Raw genomic sequence first — 21159 nt, forward strand, 5'->3', positions numbered from 1 at the left:
TAATTTTTTTTTTCAGCAGAAAAGACTCCACCCGTATAGCCACAAATTCAACGAACTCGCATCTTGCATCTACTGAAATGGTTGCACTTCTGAGAATCTGTTGAAGTGATGAGGGCTTGCTGGCATTATTCTGTGTGTGTGTGTGTGTGTGGAGGAGGCTCCCGCCACCAACACAGAGAGCAGAGGACAGAAGCAGCGTGCCCCTAAATGACAGCAAAACATAGCAGTATAGTTTTTTCTATTCATTTGCTGTGAAAGGAAAAAAAATTACAATGAGAGGGGGAAAACACAGATTTGAATAAATTGCATCCACATTTTGGCAGATTACACGATATTCGGTGTCTTTAACAAGCCTCAAGGTCAACAAGCTAAACTAATTTAAAAGTTGGCACTTTGGTGATAGCATGTATGATCAGAGGTCATCCAGGGGAGTAGTATTTATTTCTCTCCAGGGTTATGACCTTTCATGTCAGTATCATTTGCTCTGAAATTACATTGCTTGTATAATGCCTGATAGGGGTCATAGGAAGGATAAAAATGCATACCAGATCCATATATTGGGTAGTATATCAGCTACATGTTTTTTAACCACTTTTGGGCAAACTATTCATTCACTGAATATATTATTTAAATTGGTCAGTGACAAAGTCAAAGTTCTGCTTTTAATCTATTTTCTATTCTAATATTTCTATTTCAGATGATGTGGATGGATTCAGTCTGTCTGTGTTAACAATCATACATGGCTATCTTGTAAAAGAGTTGGTGTTACTATTTACAAATGGATGCATGTGTACAGTAGAGGCTGACCAATAAATCGTCGTGTCAATATCATTGGCAGATGTGAGCTGATTGCAGATAAACCTGTATCAGTGTTTATTATAGCCGAAATATGACAGTTTACAAAAGTAAAGGAGAGCGCATGCTTCAATCGTGTTATGAGTGTTGTCGTTGCATAGTTTGTCCACCCGAGGGCACTTTTCAACTCCCCTGTTGGAGCAAATCCACTGAGAAACAGGGCAATCAGCTGACATAAACAGCTGTGCTTTTGTTTGAAGTACTATTTATAACAGTAAAAATGTTAGGGATAATCTTTCTTCACGTTATGCGTTTCTGAAAAGAGAGAAAACCAATCAGCCAATATATATCACAATATTGGATTTAAAAATCCTCAAATATCAACATTGGTGTCTATTTTATAAATCTCATATCGGTCGGGCTCTTGTGTGCAGGGTTTAGTTTTTTCTTTGCACTTGAATTTTAATGTTGAAATGTGATCACATTTGTGGTATGTGTTCTTTCATACAAGCCTTAATTTATTGATTAGATTTGTGTATTTGGCTTGTGTGAGTTCGCAGAGGCCACAATTAAACCAAATTAAAAGACTTGAAAGCCAGAATCACAGGCTTCTTTTTTGGACAGAGTTGAGGTTACCTGTCATGTAAACTGGAGATTTTGGCAACTGAATGCAGAAGTGTCAACACAAATCTTATGCCAGTCCCTGTCACTTTAGGTAGGCATAATGTCTTTGCTTTCTTTTTCTGGCTGTCAGGTACTATACTATCGTATGTGTAAAACACAACTTGGCAATAAAGCTCCTTCTGATTCTGATAAAATATGTGGCATTATGTTCTTCTCACATCAGGGCAAAGATAAGTGAGTTTTGACCAAGGCTAAGATTCATTTTTTGCCCTTTATTCAGCATAGATGCAGAGAGGATAGAGGAGGGGGGTTTGACGTGCAACAAAGTTTAATGATGTGGCCATATGTTCCAACCACTAGTCCTCCAGAAAGCCTCACTAACAGCACTAACAAAGTTTTAATTATTGATTTAACTGACATGCTGAGCCTGGACCTGAATCGGTTTAGATTAAATTCTGATCCACAATATTTTGCAGAAAAAGACGAAGCAAAACTTCCATGAAAGTAAGCATTAATGCATGCATGTTGTGTGAAGTGATCACACAATTACAACCCGTTAACTCTTGCTTTAGCACTGTTCCATTCTTGGTTTGGCCTTTACAAACAGCCAGTATGAGTGTTCAAGTATAGATGTATGTGAATGAGATCATGGAGAGAGTTTGGTCAGTCTGAGATAGACTATATGACAATGCTGTGGCGACCATGTGAGTTAGTGTGGCTGATAACAACATGACATGTTGAATGTTGGGTGTACTGTGTTGAGAGAAGTGTGTTTAGGAGGTGTGTCTTGACGCGCGGTTTGCCTCGCTGCATGCTGGCTTGCCATAGGCTGCTGACTGGTGAGCTGGGATGGTGAAGCGGAAGGGGAAAAGAGAAGGCACTAGGACCCAGCGGTGAGACATTGAATAGGCAGGGAGAGTGGGGCTGAGTCACTGCATGTGTCTTGAGAGGCAGTCAGAAACAGAGCAGAGCAAGGGAGCAGAGGTGATCTCACACATCAGCACAGGATAACACAATCATGATGGGTTGACTTGGGGGGGAGGCGGTTGGAGAGAGGAAGTGTACATTCGCCACCGCTTGTTCAGCTATGGAGACCAACAAAGTTCTTCATTTTGTGCCTTCCGGTAAGTGGATCAAAGCTCTCAAAGCTGCTCCTCAGCTGTGCACGACAGTGTTCACTGGGAGAACCTTGGGGTTCCCTACCTAGTGAAACCTGAGAACCCCCTGTGAAAACATGTGCAGCCCACCTCCACTTCCACTCTGAGGGACGGCAGATGGATGGGGTGCATGTGTTCTACTGTACATACTTGGTGTTTTTTTTGTGTTTGGTGTTTTCGTGTGTGTGACAGAAATCCTTTTTTTTTTCTCTTCAGGGGAGATGGGGTTGTAGAAACCCTGTTGTGGTAACAGAAGTGCAGATGGGTTTTTCTTTTGCCTTTTTCTTTTTCTTTATGTCTGAAATGCGACATGAGACATTCCTGCATTGTATTTCTTCGGTTCAGGAACTGAACCTTGAGAAACGATTGCAAACCCACACAGAGAAAGCCAGCATACCTGTAGAGCAGGGACAGCTAGAATGCAGAAGGAAGCTGGGCTCATAATGCACTTTTTATATGTTGCGCTGACGGGGCTTGTGCAAGCGTGCTTGCTAGACAGAGAGGGATACTGTACAAGAATCGGTGTGTGAATGTGCACATGTATCTGTGTGTACTGTATGCCCATGTGTGCATTTATTTCTGTGCATGAGAAATTGAGAGAAGAAAACATGTGTATAATCATATGTCGCCCTGTGTGTGTTAGAGAGAGATTGAGAAAGACGGACAGATTAGTGTTGGTGACAGCCACAGGAGAGCAGCGAGTTCTCCCCTCACTGAAAGTCCTCTGAGAGACCAGAGCTCATTTGGAGGTGTGATGCGGCTGCCTCCTCACTTTCATTTTGTCTGGGAAGGCAGAGTGCGATACTGCGTCTCAGTGTGTGTGTGCGCGCGCGTGTGCGTGCGTGTCTGTGTGTGATAAGGACATTAAGTGCGAGTGCAGGAATATTATCTGAGCGTTGTATGTTTGTGCGTGAACATTTTGTTTGTTTGTAGTACTCAACCATTTCTGTATGGGATAATGTGCGGGAATATATCTGTGTTTCGCGCATTTTTGTCTGTATGTATTTATCAGAGTTTGGTCGTGCTCTCGTGAGGGGTGTGTGTGTGTGTGTGTGTGAGCGTCATGCACTGTGCACACTAACTACATCTCAGAGTGTGTGTCGGGGCGTGATGGACACTGCTGTGGCTCGTCCTCTGAAGAGTAATTTGCATCCATTTGCTTAGTGCTGATTAGAGGCAGAGATGGCAGGTTTGATCCCTGCAGCAAAACTGTTTAGTTCTATGAACAGAAAGGTATTCAAAAGGTTTGTTAGCAATCGAAGGACAGGTTGAGGTTTGAAAAGGATAGGAAGAGAGACCTCTGATCCAGTAATGTCTCTTCCAATTGATTACATTACATTTTCTGTGTCACGCCATGTAACGTTGGCTTTAAATGTGCATATTAATGTTTAACTGCTCAGTAGAACAACATTACCAAAATATATCTGCAGGAATTTAATGGAGCTATTGATTGCCATCGGGGACTTTACAATTACTTTGCCAGAGGATTAGATTTTTTCCAGCCACACTTTAGTGCCATCTGGATTTTCAAATAAAACGGTGAGCTTTTCTGCGCAGCACCTTTCAGCATACATAATAGGACCATGTTGTCCTTCAGAATGATCAACTGAAACTGCCCATACACATTACAGAGAATCCTTTTATTGGTTTTGTCATTTATGAGTATTAGCAAGTCCTTATTGCAGCATATTGCAAGCAATCTTTCAGATTATGTCATTATCAGTGGCAATGGGCTGACAGGTGAAGGAGCAGCTGGCGCTGTGGGAGGTCAGGAGATATGGCATTCAATTTATAGAGCTGTAAATTAACAGAGTTTTACCATGTGACTACAAAATCGAATAATACTATAGTGAGTTTCTGATTTACTAGTGAGGCTTGGATTAATTTACCTTTCTGACTTTGTTTGCTTGCTCTCAAAATAGACAACATATTACTGCAGCTTGTCATCATTGCAGGCAATGTGGGAACTTATGACAGCTGTGTCACTGAGGATTAACTATTTCCTATAATGCTTTCCCTTGAAATTTATTAGTAAAAAGGTCATATTTACAGTAGGAATGGGCAATAATTTGGTATTATAGTGTATTGACTTTCAGTGGAATCATATTTTGATCCAGCTCTGTGAAAACCAAAATTTTAATAGCTAAATCCACATTTCTTTAAACAGTTCTGATTAAATATCATAATCACAACATAAAACTGAAATCTCCCAGCGTTACCCTAGCAGGGTGTCAATCAGGTGTGACAGACAGCCTGGTAATCAGTGTTGCAGCCGTGCCCTGCAGAGCCAGAAAATATCAGCATGGAGGACACATAGTGGCTGTGTAAATTAGTAGTTCGACCATGTGGAAGTGGAGGTGTGTGTGAGTGAAGATGGATGACGTGAGGTTGTGTGCATGCATGCGTGTGTGTGTTCTGTAGATGTGACAGTGATCTCTGATCAGTATTCACCGCTGGCAACAGATCTCAGAAGCTCCAGCCTCTGAGCACAGCCATCTGGGCAGAGGAGAAACACACATCGGCACACACATACAAATTATTATACAGTACCACACATGCAAAATACAAATACACACTGAAATATCACAATGCATCACAATGCAAGACATGAGAAGACAGCCACACAAGCACACACATTTTTTGAAAATACACACACACACACACACACACACACACACACACACAGTGCACGCAATTTGCATACACAGCAACTGTGTCGCAGATACTGGCCATACACGCTGCAAGTAATTATATACACAATTCATTCTATCTACATAATTTGTTGGTTTACACACACAAAACAATTATGTAGAAGTGTCAATGCAGACACTCATCATGCACAGTTCAAGGAACACAGGATGAAAAAGACCACACATTCGTTGCAATACCAACTCACTCGCACATAGACTTTCTCTTGCTTGTCTTTATATCTGTCTTACTCCATTTTCTTTAGTTTGTTTTTATTTTTATTCATTTTTCATTGTCCCACTCCCACACATTGATTTACATACATACAGTCTTTTATCTGGATCTTTGAATCCATAAAAAAATACAAACACACACAGCTGTACCATGGACTGTTGTTTGTATTTTAGGGAAAAGATAAAACAGGCAAAAGGCAGTGTTTTAGAAGTGTCTAAAGCGGAGGGTTTTTTTTTGGGTTTTTTTGGTTTTTTTTACATACTAAGACCTGCAGTGCTCAAAGTGTGATGAAAACACTTCCTGTCATTTACGCGGGCAATGTAGACAGTATGTGGCTGCTATTTTTGGAATAACGTATTAAGCTTTGTCATAATCACAAACTATTTAACGCCAAGGTGATAAATTACTGACAGATACTGTGTGACATCAGTGAACATTGGCGGTTATTTAGTATATAGTGAGTTTCTGAATGTCGCTCATGCCTCTGTGTGAAAAGTGTCTTGTTGGTGCTGTGGATTGTATCACTTAGTATTTTGGTGATAAAGGATTTTCTCGCTTTGACATCAATGAGGTGCAATTACGACAACAGCTATTGCTGCTACTAATAGTCGCATAAACAATGATTAATAGAACAGAATGTTTAATATGGGAAACATGTTCTATAATGTAATATTCAAAACACACATTCATGTGGTCTTCAGTGTTTTTAAAGACTATCAGGATGGCAAACAATAAGGATGCAAAAACATTTTGGGCTGTATTTTTGTGCAAGTAAACAGTGAAAAGTGCAGTTCTGCATTGGCAAAGCTGCATTTTCAGGAGACAGTCAGCTCTGTCCTATTGTCATCCCTTCAGTAGATGGAGGCCCACTGCTGAATATTCACACTTGCTTGTCTGCATGGTCTTGATGTGAATTTTAATTTCTCCTTCCAAAAAGTGTGGTTTGGCCTCTGGTAAGTACATTGAAAGGAGCTGATATAATTGGTCACGACTTAAACCAGACTCTAACACACCCACATAAAAAAAACTATTAAAATTTTTTTTCCTTCATCTCGCCAAGTTTCTAAATTACTACTCCAGGTGTGCCTTGGGCCTCTGGACTTGAAGATACCACATCCACAACACAACAGGCATTGCCCAGTTGAATGCACTTCACGCCAAGAAGCTATTCATCTCACCTTTTTTTACTGCTGTGTCTCTCACAAACGTTAGATTTATTTATGTTGGTGTCCTGCCCCCCTATTCCTGTGGACAGTTTGTGACATGGATTAACGCGCACACACTGCCAAGAGCTTAGGGAGAGTTTGGGAGCACTTGGTAAGAGGCATTTGATCTCCCAGCTAATGCAAACACAGTCATTGTTACATAATAATGAAATGACATGAAGAGACATGAATCAAAATCATGGTCTTCATTAGAACTATAGTGATTAGTTGATTAATGGATTAGTTGATCGACGCAAAATTAATCTGCAACTATTTTGATTAAATATTAGTTTTCATAATTTTTAGAGCAAAAATTTGTTTTTGGACAAAACAAGACACTTGAAGACATAACGTTGAGCTGTGGGAATGTTTTACACTATTTTCTGACAAAACAATTGAAAAATTAATGTGCAAATTAATTGATAATGAAAATAGTAGTTAGTTGCAGCCCTGGTCTTTAACCATGCAGCGTAGAGTATCGTGTTTTTGAACTAAGACAAGACCAGGTCAAGTCAAGGTTATAGGTTTTTAATTGTTCTTCAGGTTCTCGAGTTTTACGACTTCTTCAAAAAAATATTTTTAAATGAACAGGTTGAAACTGCATTTTATGTCCCCGCTTATCCAAACGTTATTGTATTTTATGTTTCAAGCAGACGCTAATCAACTTTTGTAAAACAACATCTCAGAAAATGCTAATGGAAGGTTAAGAACAAAATCACAATGTAATTCCTATTCGAGAACAATATTAAACTGATGTATTTCCAAATGAAGACTCAGTGCCTGAGAAGTTACTTAACCACAGGGCAGACTAACTTTTTAGCATTGGTTGCACTAGTGCGCCTACATTTTTCATTTAGGTGCACTGCCACATATTTTAGATGTGTAAATATAATTAGACATGAAAAAGCCAAATTCTTAAGTCAGGGATTCAAACCCCAAAAATAAACGGAAGAAAACAGACCAGGTTGACACAGACCAGGTCCATACAGATCGTTCTGCGACATGTCTGTTGTATTTTGTTCTTCACAGTAGGCAGAACATGCAACATGTAGGGTTTGGGAATTACTCAAATCTATTCTGCATCACATCCTAATTTGGAATTTACAAACTATTTATGCAGCCTATCCCTATTAGTGTCATGTACAAGAGTAGCCCTGTAGTTCCAACATGGTATTTAATGTTTCTTTTTCAATCCCACATCTTCATTTCGTTATCGCAACAGTATGAAAATCATCTATTATTGTGAAGATGAAAGCAAAACAGTTTTGTCTTCTTTTTCAATGGTCAGATAAAATGGGATTTAATTACTAGTGTGCTGCATCTTATAAGAACAACCAATAATCATAAATCAAGTTAGACTGAATCCAGCTACACCAGTACAGTTATTTTTACCCTGATTATAAAGGCAGAAAGTGTCTCAGTCATTGACCATTAATGGGGAGGTCCCCTTTTATTCACCAAATTGGATGTGTAGCACTTGCTTCTTGACAGTTGTTTCTTTTCAGTCTGCTTTGTTTTTAGCAGAAGATTACATATATGAATTTTGAATTTGAGTATTTAAGCGGTTTTCAGTGGGTGAAAAATGAGAAACTGATGTTAAGTGCTGACTTAACAGAGAGCTCATGTCTTCACCCAATTCAAAGTACAATAGATGCTTTTAACTCAGAAGTAAAGCAGATGTTTGGCTGCCATTGTTTCTAGATTTAAAGTAGATGCACAAGCAAGCAATGCACACAGACATGGACAAGCACATAATCTCTTACACAGCCTACATACACACGCAAAAATGAAGTTCATATAGCTTACACGCATAAATGCACATGTTTAGAAAATAAAAAAAACACACAATGTTGGTGGTCCTCTCCCTTTGGTGATGCGGCTCTGGTTGGCCGTTGTGTAATTAGGCCACAATTTACAGCCACCCGCTAGCATGTATATACCCATTCACATCAGATTAAAGTTTACTGTACAGGTTACAGCACAGGAAGCAGTACTGTGCACAGGCGTGTTTTTGTTTCAGTTCCTATTTAATATTGCTTTTGTATGGTCTAGTAAGGCTGCACTGCATTGCCAGCACAGAACAATTTGTACTGTGCAGAGTACTTTCTCCTTTGCAGTGAATTTAATTTAAAACCAACAAACAGAACACAACAGAGTGGTAGACATGGCGCACTGCTGCTCCCCTCCCCTTGATATGTACACCCCCTCCACAACATAGTAATTATTCCAAGATGAATGAGGATGCCTGTGTCGATGAATTCCCAAACCTTGATTGTAAAGCTTCCCTTTCCATGTGCCAGAGCAGAAATATCAATTTGCTAAATAGAGTGTGGCAATATGTATAGAAGGCACACACACACGGGCATACAGACACACACAGTTCTTATGTTGTCTTGTGTTTGGCACACACAATGGCTGAAGAGAAACAAGTTGCATCATGTTTTCGGAGTCCTGCAGACATTTCTCCTTCTTGCTTAGACTGAGATTATTTATGCCAGGTTTCTGTTTTCGTACAGCTGTTAAATCAGGGTTTGAATACGTGGCATATATAGTCTTTGTCCATAAGAGATGTTTTGCACTGTTTCTTGACACTGTGTCTAATGTCCATTTTGTTCTTGTCATGATGATGTAATTTACATCATCCGTATAGGAGCCAGATCAGTATGGGATTCATCTGATAGCAATATTCTGATATATCAGCTGATCTTTTTTTTCCTTCTTTTGAGAAACACATAATATACACATACAGAGCAGCTTCTTAACCCAGATTGTGAGACTCCTTGTCCTCCTTGAAATTCCTCCTCCCGTGTGCCTGAGTAGTATAAGCTACAAATAACAAACTATCACATTATGCAACCCTTTTGTAAAATGACAGATAAATCCATCTTGTATAGTTATGAGACCTCACAGAGATAAAATTAAATAATGCAGTTTAAAAAAATATTTTAGTACGTTGAACAAAAGGACAGCTGATTATCAGCTGTTTGCTATGTTTTATGGTGGATTTGTATTTCCAAACACTATGCTGCCAACAGGGGAGTTGCAGAGTGCCCTCTGGTGGACAAATTATGTAATGATAACACTCATAACATGATTGAAGGATCCGTCTTTCCTCTCTCTATTTCTTTTTTAATTGTCATTTATCGTCGTTATAAACACCTTTACTGATTCATCTGCAATTAGCTCATATCTGCCGATAATATCGTCTCACCAGGCTCTAATCCATATGCTGCAGCCACAAAATTTGCATCCATATTCCAGCACCTATAGTGTAGTTAATGTCTGTAGTTCCGATCTGTCTGAATACAATGGGATTGTACAACACAGGTAAAGGAGTGTGACTTGGTTGGTACCACTGGTGCAGAGATACATCAGCATAGCAACACAGTTCACATTGAGTGATGTACAAGGGCAAAAAGGTCTTACCTACAATGTAAAGCGAATGCTCACGATAAAATAGACTGAAGACTGCACAAACCCCTCTATATCCAGTGTCAGATGGAGGATTAAACAAGACTCCTAGTAGTGAGACACGCTGTAGGACGATAAGATGGAGAACAGTAGGTAGCCGAGGTTGCTTAATTTAAATTCTATCAATCTGATTCTGGGATACAACTAAGCTAAGCAAAGAGACAGCTACTGGCCAGGCAGGGCAGGGTAATGACATTGCTGAGGTTAGTGGTTTGATTCTCAATGGGACGCTGCATACTAAAAAGGTATGAATACTCAACTACAAAGCTTATTTGTTTAAAATGGCCATTAAATATTGTATTTTGTATTGTTTAAAACGCAACTTCCTCTTTATGCTACTGGAAACTGTCCAAATCACTTATTTCCACATTTTACACAGGCATAGGAACATGCACAGTTACGTGCACACATATAAGGACCTCACATAAGGTGGAATAGACAGCCTGACAGATATACAGAACACTAGACTTTGTGCCGGCATTTTCTCTCCCGCTGCCTCACATCTAGTCAGTTGAAACTGTGTCTGTGCAGTTCTGTGGGGAGACACCACAAATGAAAAACATTGAGATATGCTGTCAGATGGCGGACAGGCTGAAGCAGCATACAGTAGAAGGCTGTGTGGAGAACAGCAGACTTGAAAGGGAGATGGTGGCCTGGCTTTAATCGAGCCAGAGGAAGAGGGGAATGTGCAAGCAATTAGCAGGAATCCCCTAGCAATGGCCTTTTTTTTTTTTTTTTTTTTTCCCCCCCTTTCTATGAAAATTGAGGCAGCCAATTTCTTCAGCGAGCGCTTGGCTGGGGTGTGTGTGTGCGTGCATGCTTGTGCAGTGGAACAACACCTCAGTCGCTCACTCGTTCCCTAGCTCATCCACTGCCTGGCTTGCTCACCACACACACACACACACACACACACACACAGAAGAGAATCCCTGCTGCAGCACCTGAGCGTAATCCCATACCTGTGTGTAACTGTTAGAGATTGAGACAGAACAGACAGAAAAGCAAGGGGAAAAACAGAGGGAAGAGAATGAGAGGGAAAGATATGGAAAATCAGAGATACAAATAGACAGAGAGAAGACAGACAAGAAAAAAGGGAGGTAAGAAAAGAGTAGATGGGTTTAAATCTGAGCATGTTCTTGCGCTAACCTCAGTCACGATGCCTGGTCTCGTGCTGCAGACAGGGCTGGATTCATGTGTGAACTCGCAGTTGCCAGCTCACTACAACTATCAATCCCTCTCAGGTGAAAGGACCAGAGGATTACTGCAGAGGTTTTCAGTCCACAGACCTAACACCAAGAGACGCATCTAACATTCATGACAAAACAAAAATGCGAATCAGAAATGCTGCAGGACAGAATTTTTGCACAAATCATTCCATGTTAAATTATACAATTATTCAAAATGAATCACACTCGGGGCAATCCTGGAGTATTCATTTTTGTTCTTTGGTTGAGGCCTGATTCATAGACATCTGGCTGTCACAGTATGAAATATATTAACATTTATTAGTTCTTGCATTCAGCCACTCAAATTGTAGTGTTTTAATGGGCTTGGTCAGGTTTTTTTGTACCTCTGTCCTGAACACTTGGGCTTTGCTGCACCATAGCCCAAATAAATAAATATATATTGTTATTTTCTGCTAAGTTGGGGGAGGGGGGTTTTGGGGAATGTTTTTACAATTTGTAGTAACTTAGCAAGTTTATTTCACTGTTTTAATTGTACTTCATTCTACACCTTATTTAAGTCACTCACCTATTGAATCTGCCTCCTTCATTTCTCTTTTCCCCACACTCAGACCTAACGTACCTCTGCTGCAAACACGCCAGCATGCCCTGCTTCTTTCCGTCTCTCTCTCCCTGTATGCTCCAGTGACTTTCTCCATCAGTAGTTGGCTACATTGTCGCTGGCAAAAAAAACAAAAAAGAAAGAACTTGTCTTCTGGACTTTACCTCCCGCAATTCTGTTCACAGCAGTAGCTGCGGTGCATGTTGAGGAGGCGTGTGGGAAAAATGCTAAAATGTGTCGTTAAAATATACCTGGGCGGTCGTTAATACACCTGGTTGGCCTGCCGAAGTAAAGTTTATGTGTGGGAAACACTGACCGAACCATAGTTCTTCTTTTTACAAGCCAGGTCTTCAGCAGTGTCTATCAGCCCTTCATGTTGTTAGAGACTTTGTGAGTAGACGGCTGCGAGGGGCGGGGCTGCGCGGTGAAGGGGAGAGGCGAGCAAAAGCTGGCAAGACTTTTACGAAAACATATTAATTAATGCAACATCAAACTAGATTGGTATAAACAGTATTGTCTAATTTTATATCTGTTTTGAAATTATACCGATATACCGCCCAGCCCTGTGTCTTCTTAGACCCATACAGACAAATTACACACACACACACACACACACACACACACACACACACACACACACACACAGTGATGTCTACAATCAGCCCAGCCAGAGTCCACCTGCTTGCCAGATAGTTTACTCATTGCCTGCCTTGTGGTGAAGGCTCTGATGTGACATCATCGACGTCAGACGAATGCTCGGGGGCACAGCTGTCTGTAGAAGAGCCAGCAGTTCTTCCCCTTAATCAAACAAAGTCATATTTTAATTTGTCTAACATTTAGAAAAGAAGCTCAACCAGTGGCTCTGTTGTGGATGTAAATATGCTACGACTGACACTAAACGAACATTTAAGATCAGTGCAGGGTCTGTGACAAAAACTAGTGCTAACAGAATGTGTCCTGGAGAAGGAGACATGCCATTTAGTTGTGATAATTTGACATTTTAGAGTTTTAATTATTGTTATTTGGCTGTCACTTGTCACAGTATAGAGCTACAAACTCAAATGTCTCTGCATTTCCTTGTTAACAATGTAAGCATTCCTCACTGAAAACACGAGGAGCGTTTGCTGCAAACATGTGGTTCATTATACCCTTGAGTTTGAATGAGGATTTCTACCGATCTGTTTTGAAGAAACTGAAGGACAAAATGTTTTTTTTCCTGCAGATGTGACTCATTGTACTTCAAGGTTCTTTGGATAAAAGCATCAGTTGAATAATGTGCTGTTTATCTCCGATACCTGGCTGGAGGATAGTACAGTATAGGTTTGTTTAGTATTGAATGGGCAAAACATTGATAACCTACAGATAATATATCTCAAATGCAGTACTCTGCATGTAGCAAAAGGATGACAAGACCTCACATACAGGACAAACAGTACATATTTTTGAGATTTTGGTGAAAACTAAATAACTGACATTAATTCAAAATCTTATGATTAAAGCCTTGTGGATTATCCTTCAAAAAAAAAAAAAGAGAAAAAAAAGTGTAAAATATGTGAGAATTTAAAAAAAGAAAAAAAAAAAAAGCAGGTAAGGCTGCATATAACTTTATAATTATTTTCATTATTGATTAATCTACCAACTCAACTAATAAATTATTCATTTGGTCTCAAATTGTTTGCAGTTTTAGATGTAGTTGAAGATTCAGTATGAAATAGTATCACGGTGTGTTTAAAAAGTAAGAAAACTAGGCGGATTTGACTAAGTGGAAAATTGCAGTGAAAGTGTGAATGTGATGAGAGACCAGCAAGGACTTGTCTTGATAGAGCTGGGCTCAAAGTGACAGTGACCTTGTGGGGTTATGATGAGTTTTAGCCAAATCGTGTTTCCTCAAATATCACATCATCCAAACCAGATTTGACTGGAAACTACACCTCGCTGATGTGGATGCCTTTCAACAGCTCCGTGGTTATAGTATGGGGCAAATAGTCCTTGTAGACGGCGGGGTGGCTTCCCACCAGAGCAATCAGTCCATTCATTTTTGGCTGCTTATCTGGGATAAGATTATAGAGGAGTCCCTTCAGCACCAGCTCTCAAGAGGCTTTCCTTAGACCAGTGTGATGTGGATTTGCCCTTACCTGGTGATGGAAATGATAAGATCTTTGATACGAGCAGTTGCACTTGCACTCCTTCATAAAGAGTTCCCAAGAATAGGATAATGATCTGAGAGGTCCGGGAGGAGCTTGGAGTAGTTCAGTAGTTGCCCAAGAAGTAACAGTGTAGGTGTAATACCTGCAGCAGCTTGTGTCGCCATTGTTATTGAGCCGTGAAGCTCACATTTACACATTTGCAACAATTTATTTTACCTCTGGCGCATTTAAAGTAGTTGTGTTTTCATTACAAATTAATCTGCAGATTATTTATTTATTTATTTTTTATTATTTATTTAGTTGATAAATCCTTTGGTCTTGGTTTGGAGAATGCCACCAGTTCTGACTTTCTGGTCTAATACATGAATAGTAACGGGTTCAAGTTGCTATGAGCTGGCATTAATGAAGTACAGAAATGCATCAGTGTATGTAGTCAGTATGTTTCAGACATAGGAATAAAAAAATACATGGGTGTGCCCTCTCACCTAACTTTAAGCCCCAGTATGCTCCTACTCCTCTTTGGAAATACCACGCAAACACGTACTATAAATTGCCATTTACAATGTGTGTGTAATTAGCATGCTGACTGAAGTTCTTTAAAATTCCTTTGAAATAAAAAGACAAATAAAGGCCAAATGTGGGCCTGCTGTTTAAGATGTGTATACGAGCAAACAGACCCAATACTGAGCAGGGCACCGGGAGGAATTCCCTCTCCTACGGGGCTCTTTCAACGACCACAGCTCCAGAGAGGACGGGTGCCAAGAGAGCCTGTGGGCACAATTAGCCAACACAAGGCCCGGCCTCCTCCATGGTGCTGGCCCTGCCCTTGTAGATTTCCCTACAAACGCAGCAGGAGCACCTTTTAATCTCTTGCCCTGTTCACGTCTCAGCCTCACCTCTTCCTTAAATTCCAGGGTTTGTCCCTCCTGGGGGTTTTGGCATCTGTTTTGCATGTACCTGCAGTGCACTGTCCTGCAATAGATCAGCCTGTATGGGGAGGAAGGTTGGCTCAGTTTCAACCTGGCTGGTTTATATACACACTAAGGGTCGTATAAGTTGACTTCCTGTTATCTTGGAGCATTTAAATACACATCAAAACATGTTTTTTATACAATTTAAGGCAGAGTCTGTTTTGGGTTAGAGTAATGAGTAATTCTTACAAATAAATTTTTCAAAAACTGCATGTTGAATGTATAAGGCCCTTCCCTTTTTGCTGATTAAATACCTTAAGCCATCAAACAGCAACAAGAATGTAAGGTGTATTGCGTCTGTAAGCAACACACAGTGTAATTAAACAAAGGTCAAACTGCTTTGGTTTATGCACCATTTTTCCTAATATTGTGAATATTATTTATCAATAAACTGGGCAATCTCAGGATGTGTCCTGAGGGAAACAAAAAACCCTTGAAAGGTGGATAAGCCTAGTGATATTTCGCCTGAAAATAGTTCCCGATAAATGCACTTTTTACTGGCATTATGTTTCTTGCTCCAGTTACTTAACCACCTGCTGGTTTTAAAGGGGATTAGAGGTGATGGCCATTATTTAAGCTCCACCCACTGATACTACTACTACTAAAATTCACCCTATGCTGTACTGTGACAGGATTGTACATGTGCCTTTAGTCACCAGAATTTCCATCATCATGCTTTTGTGCCCTGAGTTGACTCTCTGTGTTGAAACTAGAAATTAGAAGTAATAAAGAATATGCTTAAAGTACCATTATCTTCTTGAAATGAGTGAAGAGCATTTATAGTCCCTCACGGAAAAATCTGACTTGGCTTTGTTTACTAGAACGAGCAGTAACAGTATTGTTCTCTATGACTGTCATACCAGGCAGGGAAGGACTGGGTTTCCTGCAGTGTTTAGCTGTAATGGCGCTTTGTAACTTGGTAAGAGAGGTGGTAAATCATATTAAATGTGGGAACACACACAAACCGCGTGGGCTACGTCTCAATCTTTGCCCTGGGCATCCGTATCACTAACTACCCTTGAATGTACCCCTTTGTTTTTGTTTTTCTTCTTAAGGTCTGCGGGAAGTCATGTTCCCTTCACATTTTTTTTTCTCTTTTGAGAACACAAGAATCAAAAAGGGGATTCAAAGAAGGGTAGGGTCGGCTGGTGTTTGATTTGTAGCCCACAGGAGTATTTGTGGTTTCAGAGACAGAAAACACAGGAACATCATCTGTAACATTTTCACTGCTGAAACCCCTCTGTCTGTCTTTGTCAAACAGTTGTTACTTGCTGTGTTGCTACTTACTTGTCGCTGAACTGATGCAAAAACCACAGTCACTGCAAAGGCAACAAGCAGCTGCCTCTCGTCTTTTTCTGCAGATAACTCGTATCAGACCAAGGTTTGGGTTTATCAGGAAGAAAGTGTTTGTCATGTGGCATGTACTGACATTGCATCAAGATATCAGATATTGCCCTCATGTATATGTTGGGCTATAATGAAAGGACCGACCCACACACACACACACACACACACACACACACACACACACACACACACACACACACAGTAGATCAGCGAAAGCGATGAGATGTATGTGCGATGCTATTCTAACCAGTTCTGACTTCCTGCTTGCAAGTACACAGCTTCCTCTTCTTTATTTATTTATTTTTTTTTGCATGGCTCTTCTAACGTGCCTTTTCCAGGAAGAACTGTCTCACCAGTTACTTCTGTTTAACCACTGTTTGTATTTATTTTATCAGAAAATGAACTTTCATTAACTGGTTGTGAAGGATAAATGATCTTGATGAGTTTTTTAATACGCACCTCAAAAAAACTTGGCTTGGAAAAAACAGACCAATCTGAAATGAGCAGGGGAATTGCCTCTTTACATGAACTTTCTCATTTATAGTTGTGAGATAACCTGTATCGTATGGGTGCATTATAAGAAGCATACTGAGCATGAGGAAGTTAGATTTGTCTTTAGTGAGAGTCCTGACACCAAAATGTGGTATGGTGTTGGAAAAAATAGAACAATTTAGTCAGTATTTCTTTGTCAAATGAAAAACCATAGGCCAGACATCTAAAGTTTTTTATGTTCACAACTGCCATATGTGTGCCTTTTATTGTGTCTCATTTACATCACACATTTAGCCATAAATAAATGTAGATATGATCCTTACTGTTTGCATGACAATACTTATGCCTGCTCCAAAACTTAAGTGAATAGTACAGTAAAATAAATTCCACTATTTCAGAAATTGTGTTGCATCTGCAAGGTTTTTTCACAAATCATTACACACTCTTCTGGCACTACGAGTGTAGGTACACAGTTACATGCAAGCTAAGCACTCTTCCACGTAAAGGTTGAAGACAGCAATTAGCCTTTGAAGATCTTATTGGAAACTATTGTGAAACAGTACTGGACAACAGATTCAGTGATAGTGATTACAAATCAGATAATGATGAGATTCCATAAACAAGGGTTGGACCTTTAGAAGTTATAGTAAAGATTACAGTACAGTAAGAAGTAGGACTGTAATAATAGTAGAACCGAGACCGAAACCGTGACACACAAGTCCACTGTCTGGTGTTACTGTTCCGAGGAACAGAACCGTGACACGCCCTAACTGTTGAGCTCTCATAATGACAGTGTAACGTTAACTGCGGCGCCAGCTGGGGGGTGGAGGCGGTTGCAGTGTAAGATATATTATTGATAGTAGGTTATTCTAGTTAATTTTCCACCTTATTTTAGTGTTTATTCACTACTTGAATCTGTTCCCTTTCTCTTCACTTCTCTTTTGCCCACACTCACACACCCCACACTACATCTCTCACTGCAAACACAGGGGCTTGCCCCGCCTCTCTCTTTCTCTGTATGTGTCTCCGCTCTGCTCACTTTCTCCATGAGCAGTACGCTTCATAAAGCCACCGCGTTTAATAAACTCACCCGCAATTCACTTTTGAAGTGCGATGCATGTAGATTGAAACAAACGTGGTAAATATACTTAGGCAGCTGATAACATACCTGGGCAGCCCGCCCAAGTAAAGTATTTGTCGACACTGTATTTACATGTAAACACTGTATTTAAAGTTAACGCAACCTGATGATTGAGTGATCATACTTGCAAGTTACTGTTTTTAATTAATCAAAGATGGAAAATAATGATGATAATAATAACAATGCCCCCCCCACAACACCACCACCACAATAAATGGAGGTATCAACCGAACCGTGGCGCAGAACCGTGAATTTGGTGAATCGTTACACCCCTTGTAACAAGGATACTGGTAACTGTGAAATTAGTTACCATTCAATTAAAATTATACTTCAACTACTAATATAAATGATCGTGTAATGTTTTAAGTTACTTTATTTTTACACCATTAAATTAACTTCTTACCTTTCTAACCTAATCAATTTAACCAATTACTTTAGCTTTGTCTTTACCAGAGTTGGCAAAGGATGCTATCGCCAGTGATGTAGCTGTGTGTAGCACTTGTCCTGAGTTATCTCTTCGCTGTAAACACTGAGCGCGCTGGTTTTGCGGGGGTATTGGGTTGTTCCTGAGTCGGCCAAATCAACATCAGTGCTGTCAAACCATGCAGAAATGTACTTCCACTTACTTTATATTTCACAATAACATACTTCAACAAGTTTACTTTTAAACTGCATTATGTCATGTTATCTTGGTGGAGTCTCATAACCACACATAACAAATGTTAGGAATAATCTTTCTTTATGTTATGTGTTTCGGCTGATATCAAACATTAAAATAGCTATTGGTCTTAAAAATCCTATATTGGTTGGCCTCTAGTCCCAGTACCTTACAGGGGCAGGTGTCCTTATACCTTTAGTGTAGTCAGTGAATCTTTTGGTTGTCAGCATGTCTCAATTTGCACAATTTAAGTGAATCAGCATCCTATTTCACAAGAGAATAGCCTTTATGACTGATAATGGGCCTGTCTCTAAAATACCATCCGAGCGTGAAGTAGGTTAAAGTCAGCTTTGTCATGCATGTGTGTGCAGCCCATTAGAGCAGACAGTGTATTAACTCATAACAAAAACAAATAAAGCAGTCTGAACTACATCTCATGTAACTCCTAGTTCATGGTCTACAAAATATTAATAAAAGGATATATTAGTATAATCGCCTAGTGTTGCTTATTTGGGTGCATAAATTTAGAACAATGCTCTTTATTGGATCATAATGTCTCGCAACAGACTTGTGCTCCCAGTTAGTTGAGTGACATGAAGTTTTTTTTCATCCATGCAGATGACGTGAATGAAAATTTGAAATTATAGCAATGGAGTGCTGATCTGGTTGTTATTATTAGAGCCAAAACGACAAGTTGATTATAAGTTGAAAATCATTTTGATAATTAATTGTGAGTATTTTCTTCAAGCCAAAATGCCAAACATTTGTTGGTTTCTGTTTTCTTTTACATATGTGATAGTAAACTGAATATCTTTGGTTTCTGGGCTGTTTCTCAGACAAAACTTGTAATTTGAAGATTCTGGTAATTTTTTCACACAATTCTTGGCATAAACTATTAACTAAACAATTAAAGACTAAACGGTTCATTCAGAAAATAATTGGCAGATTAATTCATAATGAAAATAATAATTAGTTGCAGCTCTGTTGATTTGTTCTTTGTTTTATCTACCACTTGCCCCACAATGCAAGAAGAATAAATTTTTTCTATAATGAAATTACCTCAACAACTTACTGTAAAATTGTCTCACTCAGTATTTTGTGGTTTATTAATCCGATGCATAAGAGATAACTGATTGTTACATTTAATGCAGAACTCTTCAGAAGGTGGAACATGATGTGCATTTAATCTCCTTTAGTTTATTTGACCTTGTGATGCTGTAGCCTTTACGTTAATGTGGCAGAATTCAATTCAGACTTATGTCGTGTTAGAAGCATTATGGAGTATGACTGGCGTTGTGACTTGTACGTAAAAGTTATTTGTCAATTTATGTAGACAAGTGACTGACATGTAAAATTAACATCACACTAATATAAAAAGGCCTGAAAGGAGCTTAATAATCATAACCATTATAATATCAGCAATAATATCATTACTTGCATTTTAGTTGAGAAAGAGTGTAAGACAAGAAAAGGAAAAATAAATGTATTAGACTAGAACCCTATGATGCAAGAACTTTGTGTGCCTGAGGCCTCTGAACTGTGAGTGACTATTGGTTTACTTAGCTGCACATATAAAAATGTCTAAACAAAGTGTAAAAAAAATTATTTTGCACGTGAGGAAAATAACCCAGAGTATCCAAAATATTATATATTGCTGTATATCCATTATGCTCATAGCCTAGTTGAGTGTTTGTGCTCTGAAAGTAGCTGCAGGTAAGCAGGCTGCACCACAGGGATGTGATCGACCTGTCTGTGTTGTGTAGGAAGGTGTAGGGAAAATTTATGTTTATGTTACTGACATCACTATCAAACACAGCAAGTAATACAGAAGCAGCAGAGGATGTCGGAGAAATGTTTCCACATGTTTGTGTTAACGCTGCAGCTCCGATGAGAGAAATGATTTTGTATTTTTTTATTTTGATATTTCAGGAAGCTAGGTTGGGAGAAAAAAAACCCACTGGGGAGTTTTGTTTGACTAACTTTCTTCTGTTGATTCTTGTCATAAATCAGAAAGATCTACAACCAAAAAATGTCCTGTTTTCATTGTTTGAAATGAAAAGGAAAGACAGTCAACTCACCTGGGTTAGTAGGATGTTGGTGTACTGCAAACCAATGTTCTGTTATCACTTTACATATGTGAGGTAAAGAATTACTAGCTAAAATTAAGAATATCTGGGTTTTGTGAGAGAGTAAAGCTCTTGGCATTTAAAACCCTTCATCTGTAATTAGTAACCAGTCAAACCGATGGTTTTGAAGGTCACTATGTGGGACTGATAAATCAATTTATTCCATTTCATCTCATTTCAGTTTTGATGTATGTGAATACGTTTTGAGACAATTAGACAAAATGTTTCTTTACTGCTGGATAAAGAGTAAAAGAGGCAGATATTACTTTATCTAACCAGAGGTCTTTACAATATGTGATACCATTTAGAGATGAGAAG

At 39.3% G+C, this 21159-nt stretch overlaps 1 protein-coding gene across 4 annotated transcripts in view; it reads left to right on the plus strand.

Annotated features, from left to right (window-relative positions):
* Positions 1 to 21159, plus strand: part of slc4a11 (solute carrier family 4 member 11) — a 106690-nt gene that overhangs the window by 20629 nt on the left and 64902 nt on the right. The window contains exon 1 of one of the 4 annotated variants that reach the window (XM_038728774.1): positions 2374 to 2543. The exons of 2 other annotated variants lie outside the window; for them this stretch is intronic. In XM_038728774.1, coding sequence (XP_038584702.1) covers positions 2507 to 2543 — 37 coding nt within the window. In that variant the 5' untranslated portion in view covers positions 2374 to 2506. Of the gene's footprint in view, positions 1 to 2373; positions 2544 to 21159 lie in introns of those variants that run through there. One more of the 4 variants, XM_038728776.1, reaches the window with a different exon arrangement.

Source organism: Micropterus salmoides, unplaced genomic scaffold, assembly GCF_014851395.1.
Source record: "Micropterus salmoides isolate LMB-PRFRI ecotype aquatic unplaced genomic scaffold, ASM1485139v1 Ms_hic_scaffold_19, whole genome shotgun sequence".
In the NCBI taxonomy this organism is placed as follows: domain Eukaryota; kingdom Metazoa; phylum Chordata; class Actinopteri; order Centrarchiformes; family Centrarchidae; genus Micropterus; species Micropterus salmoides.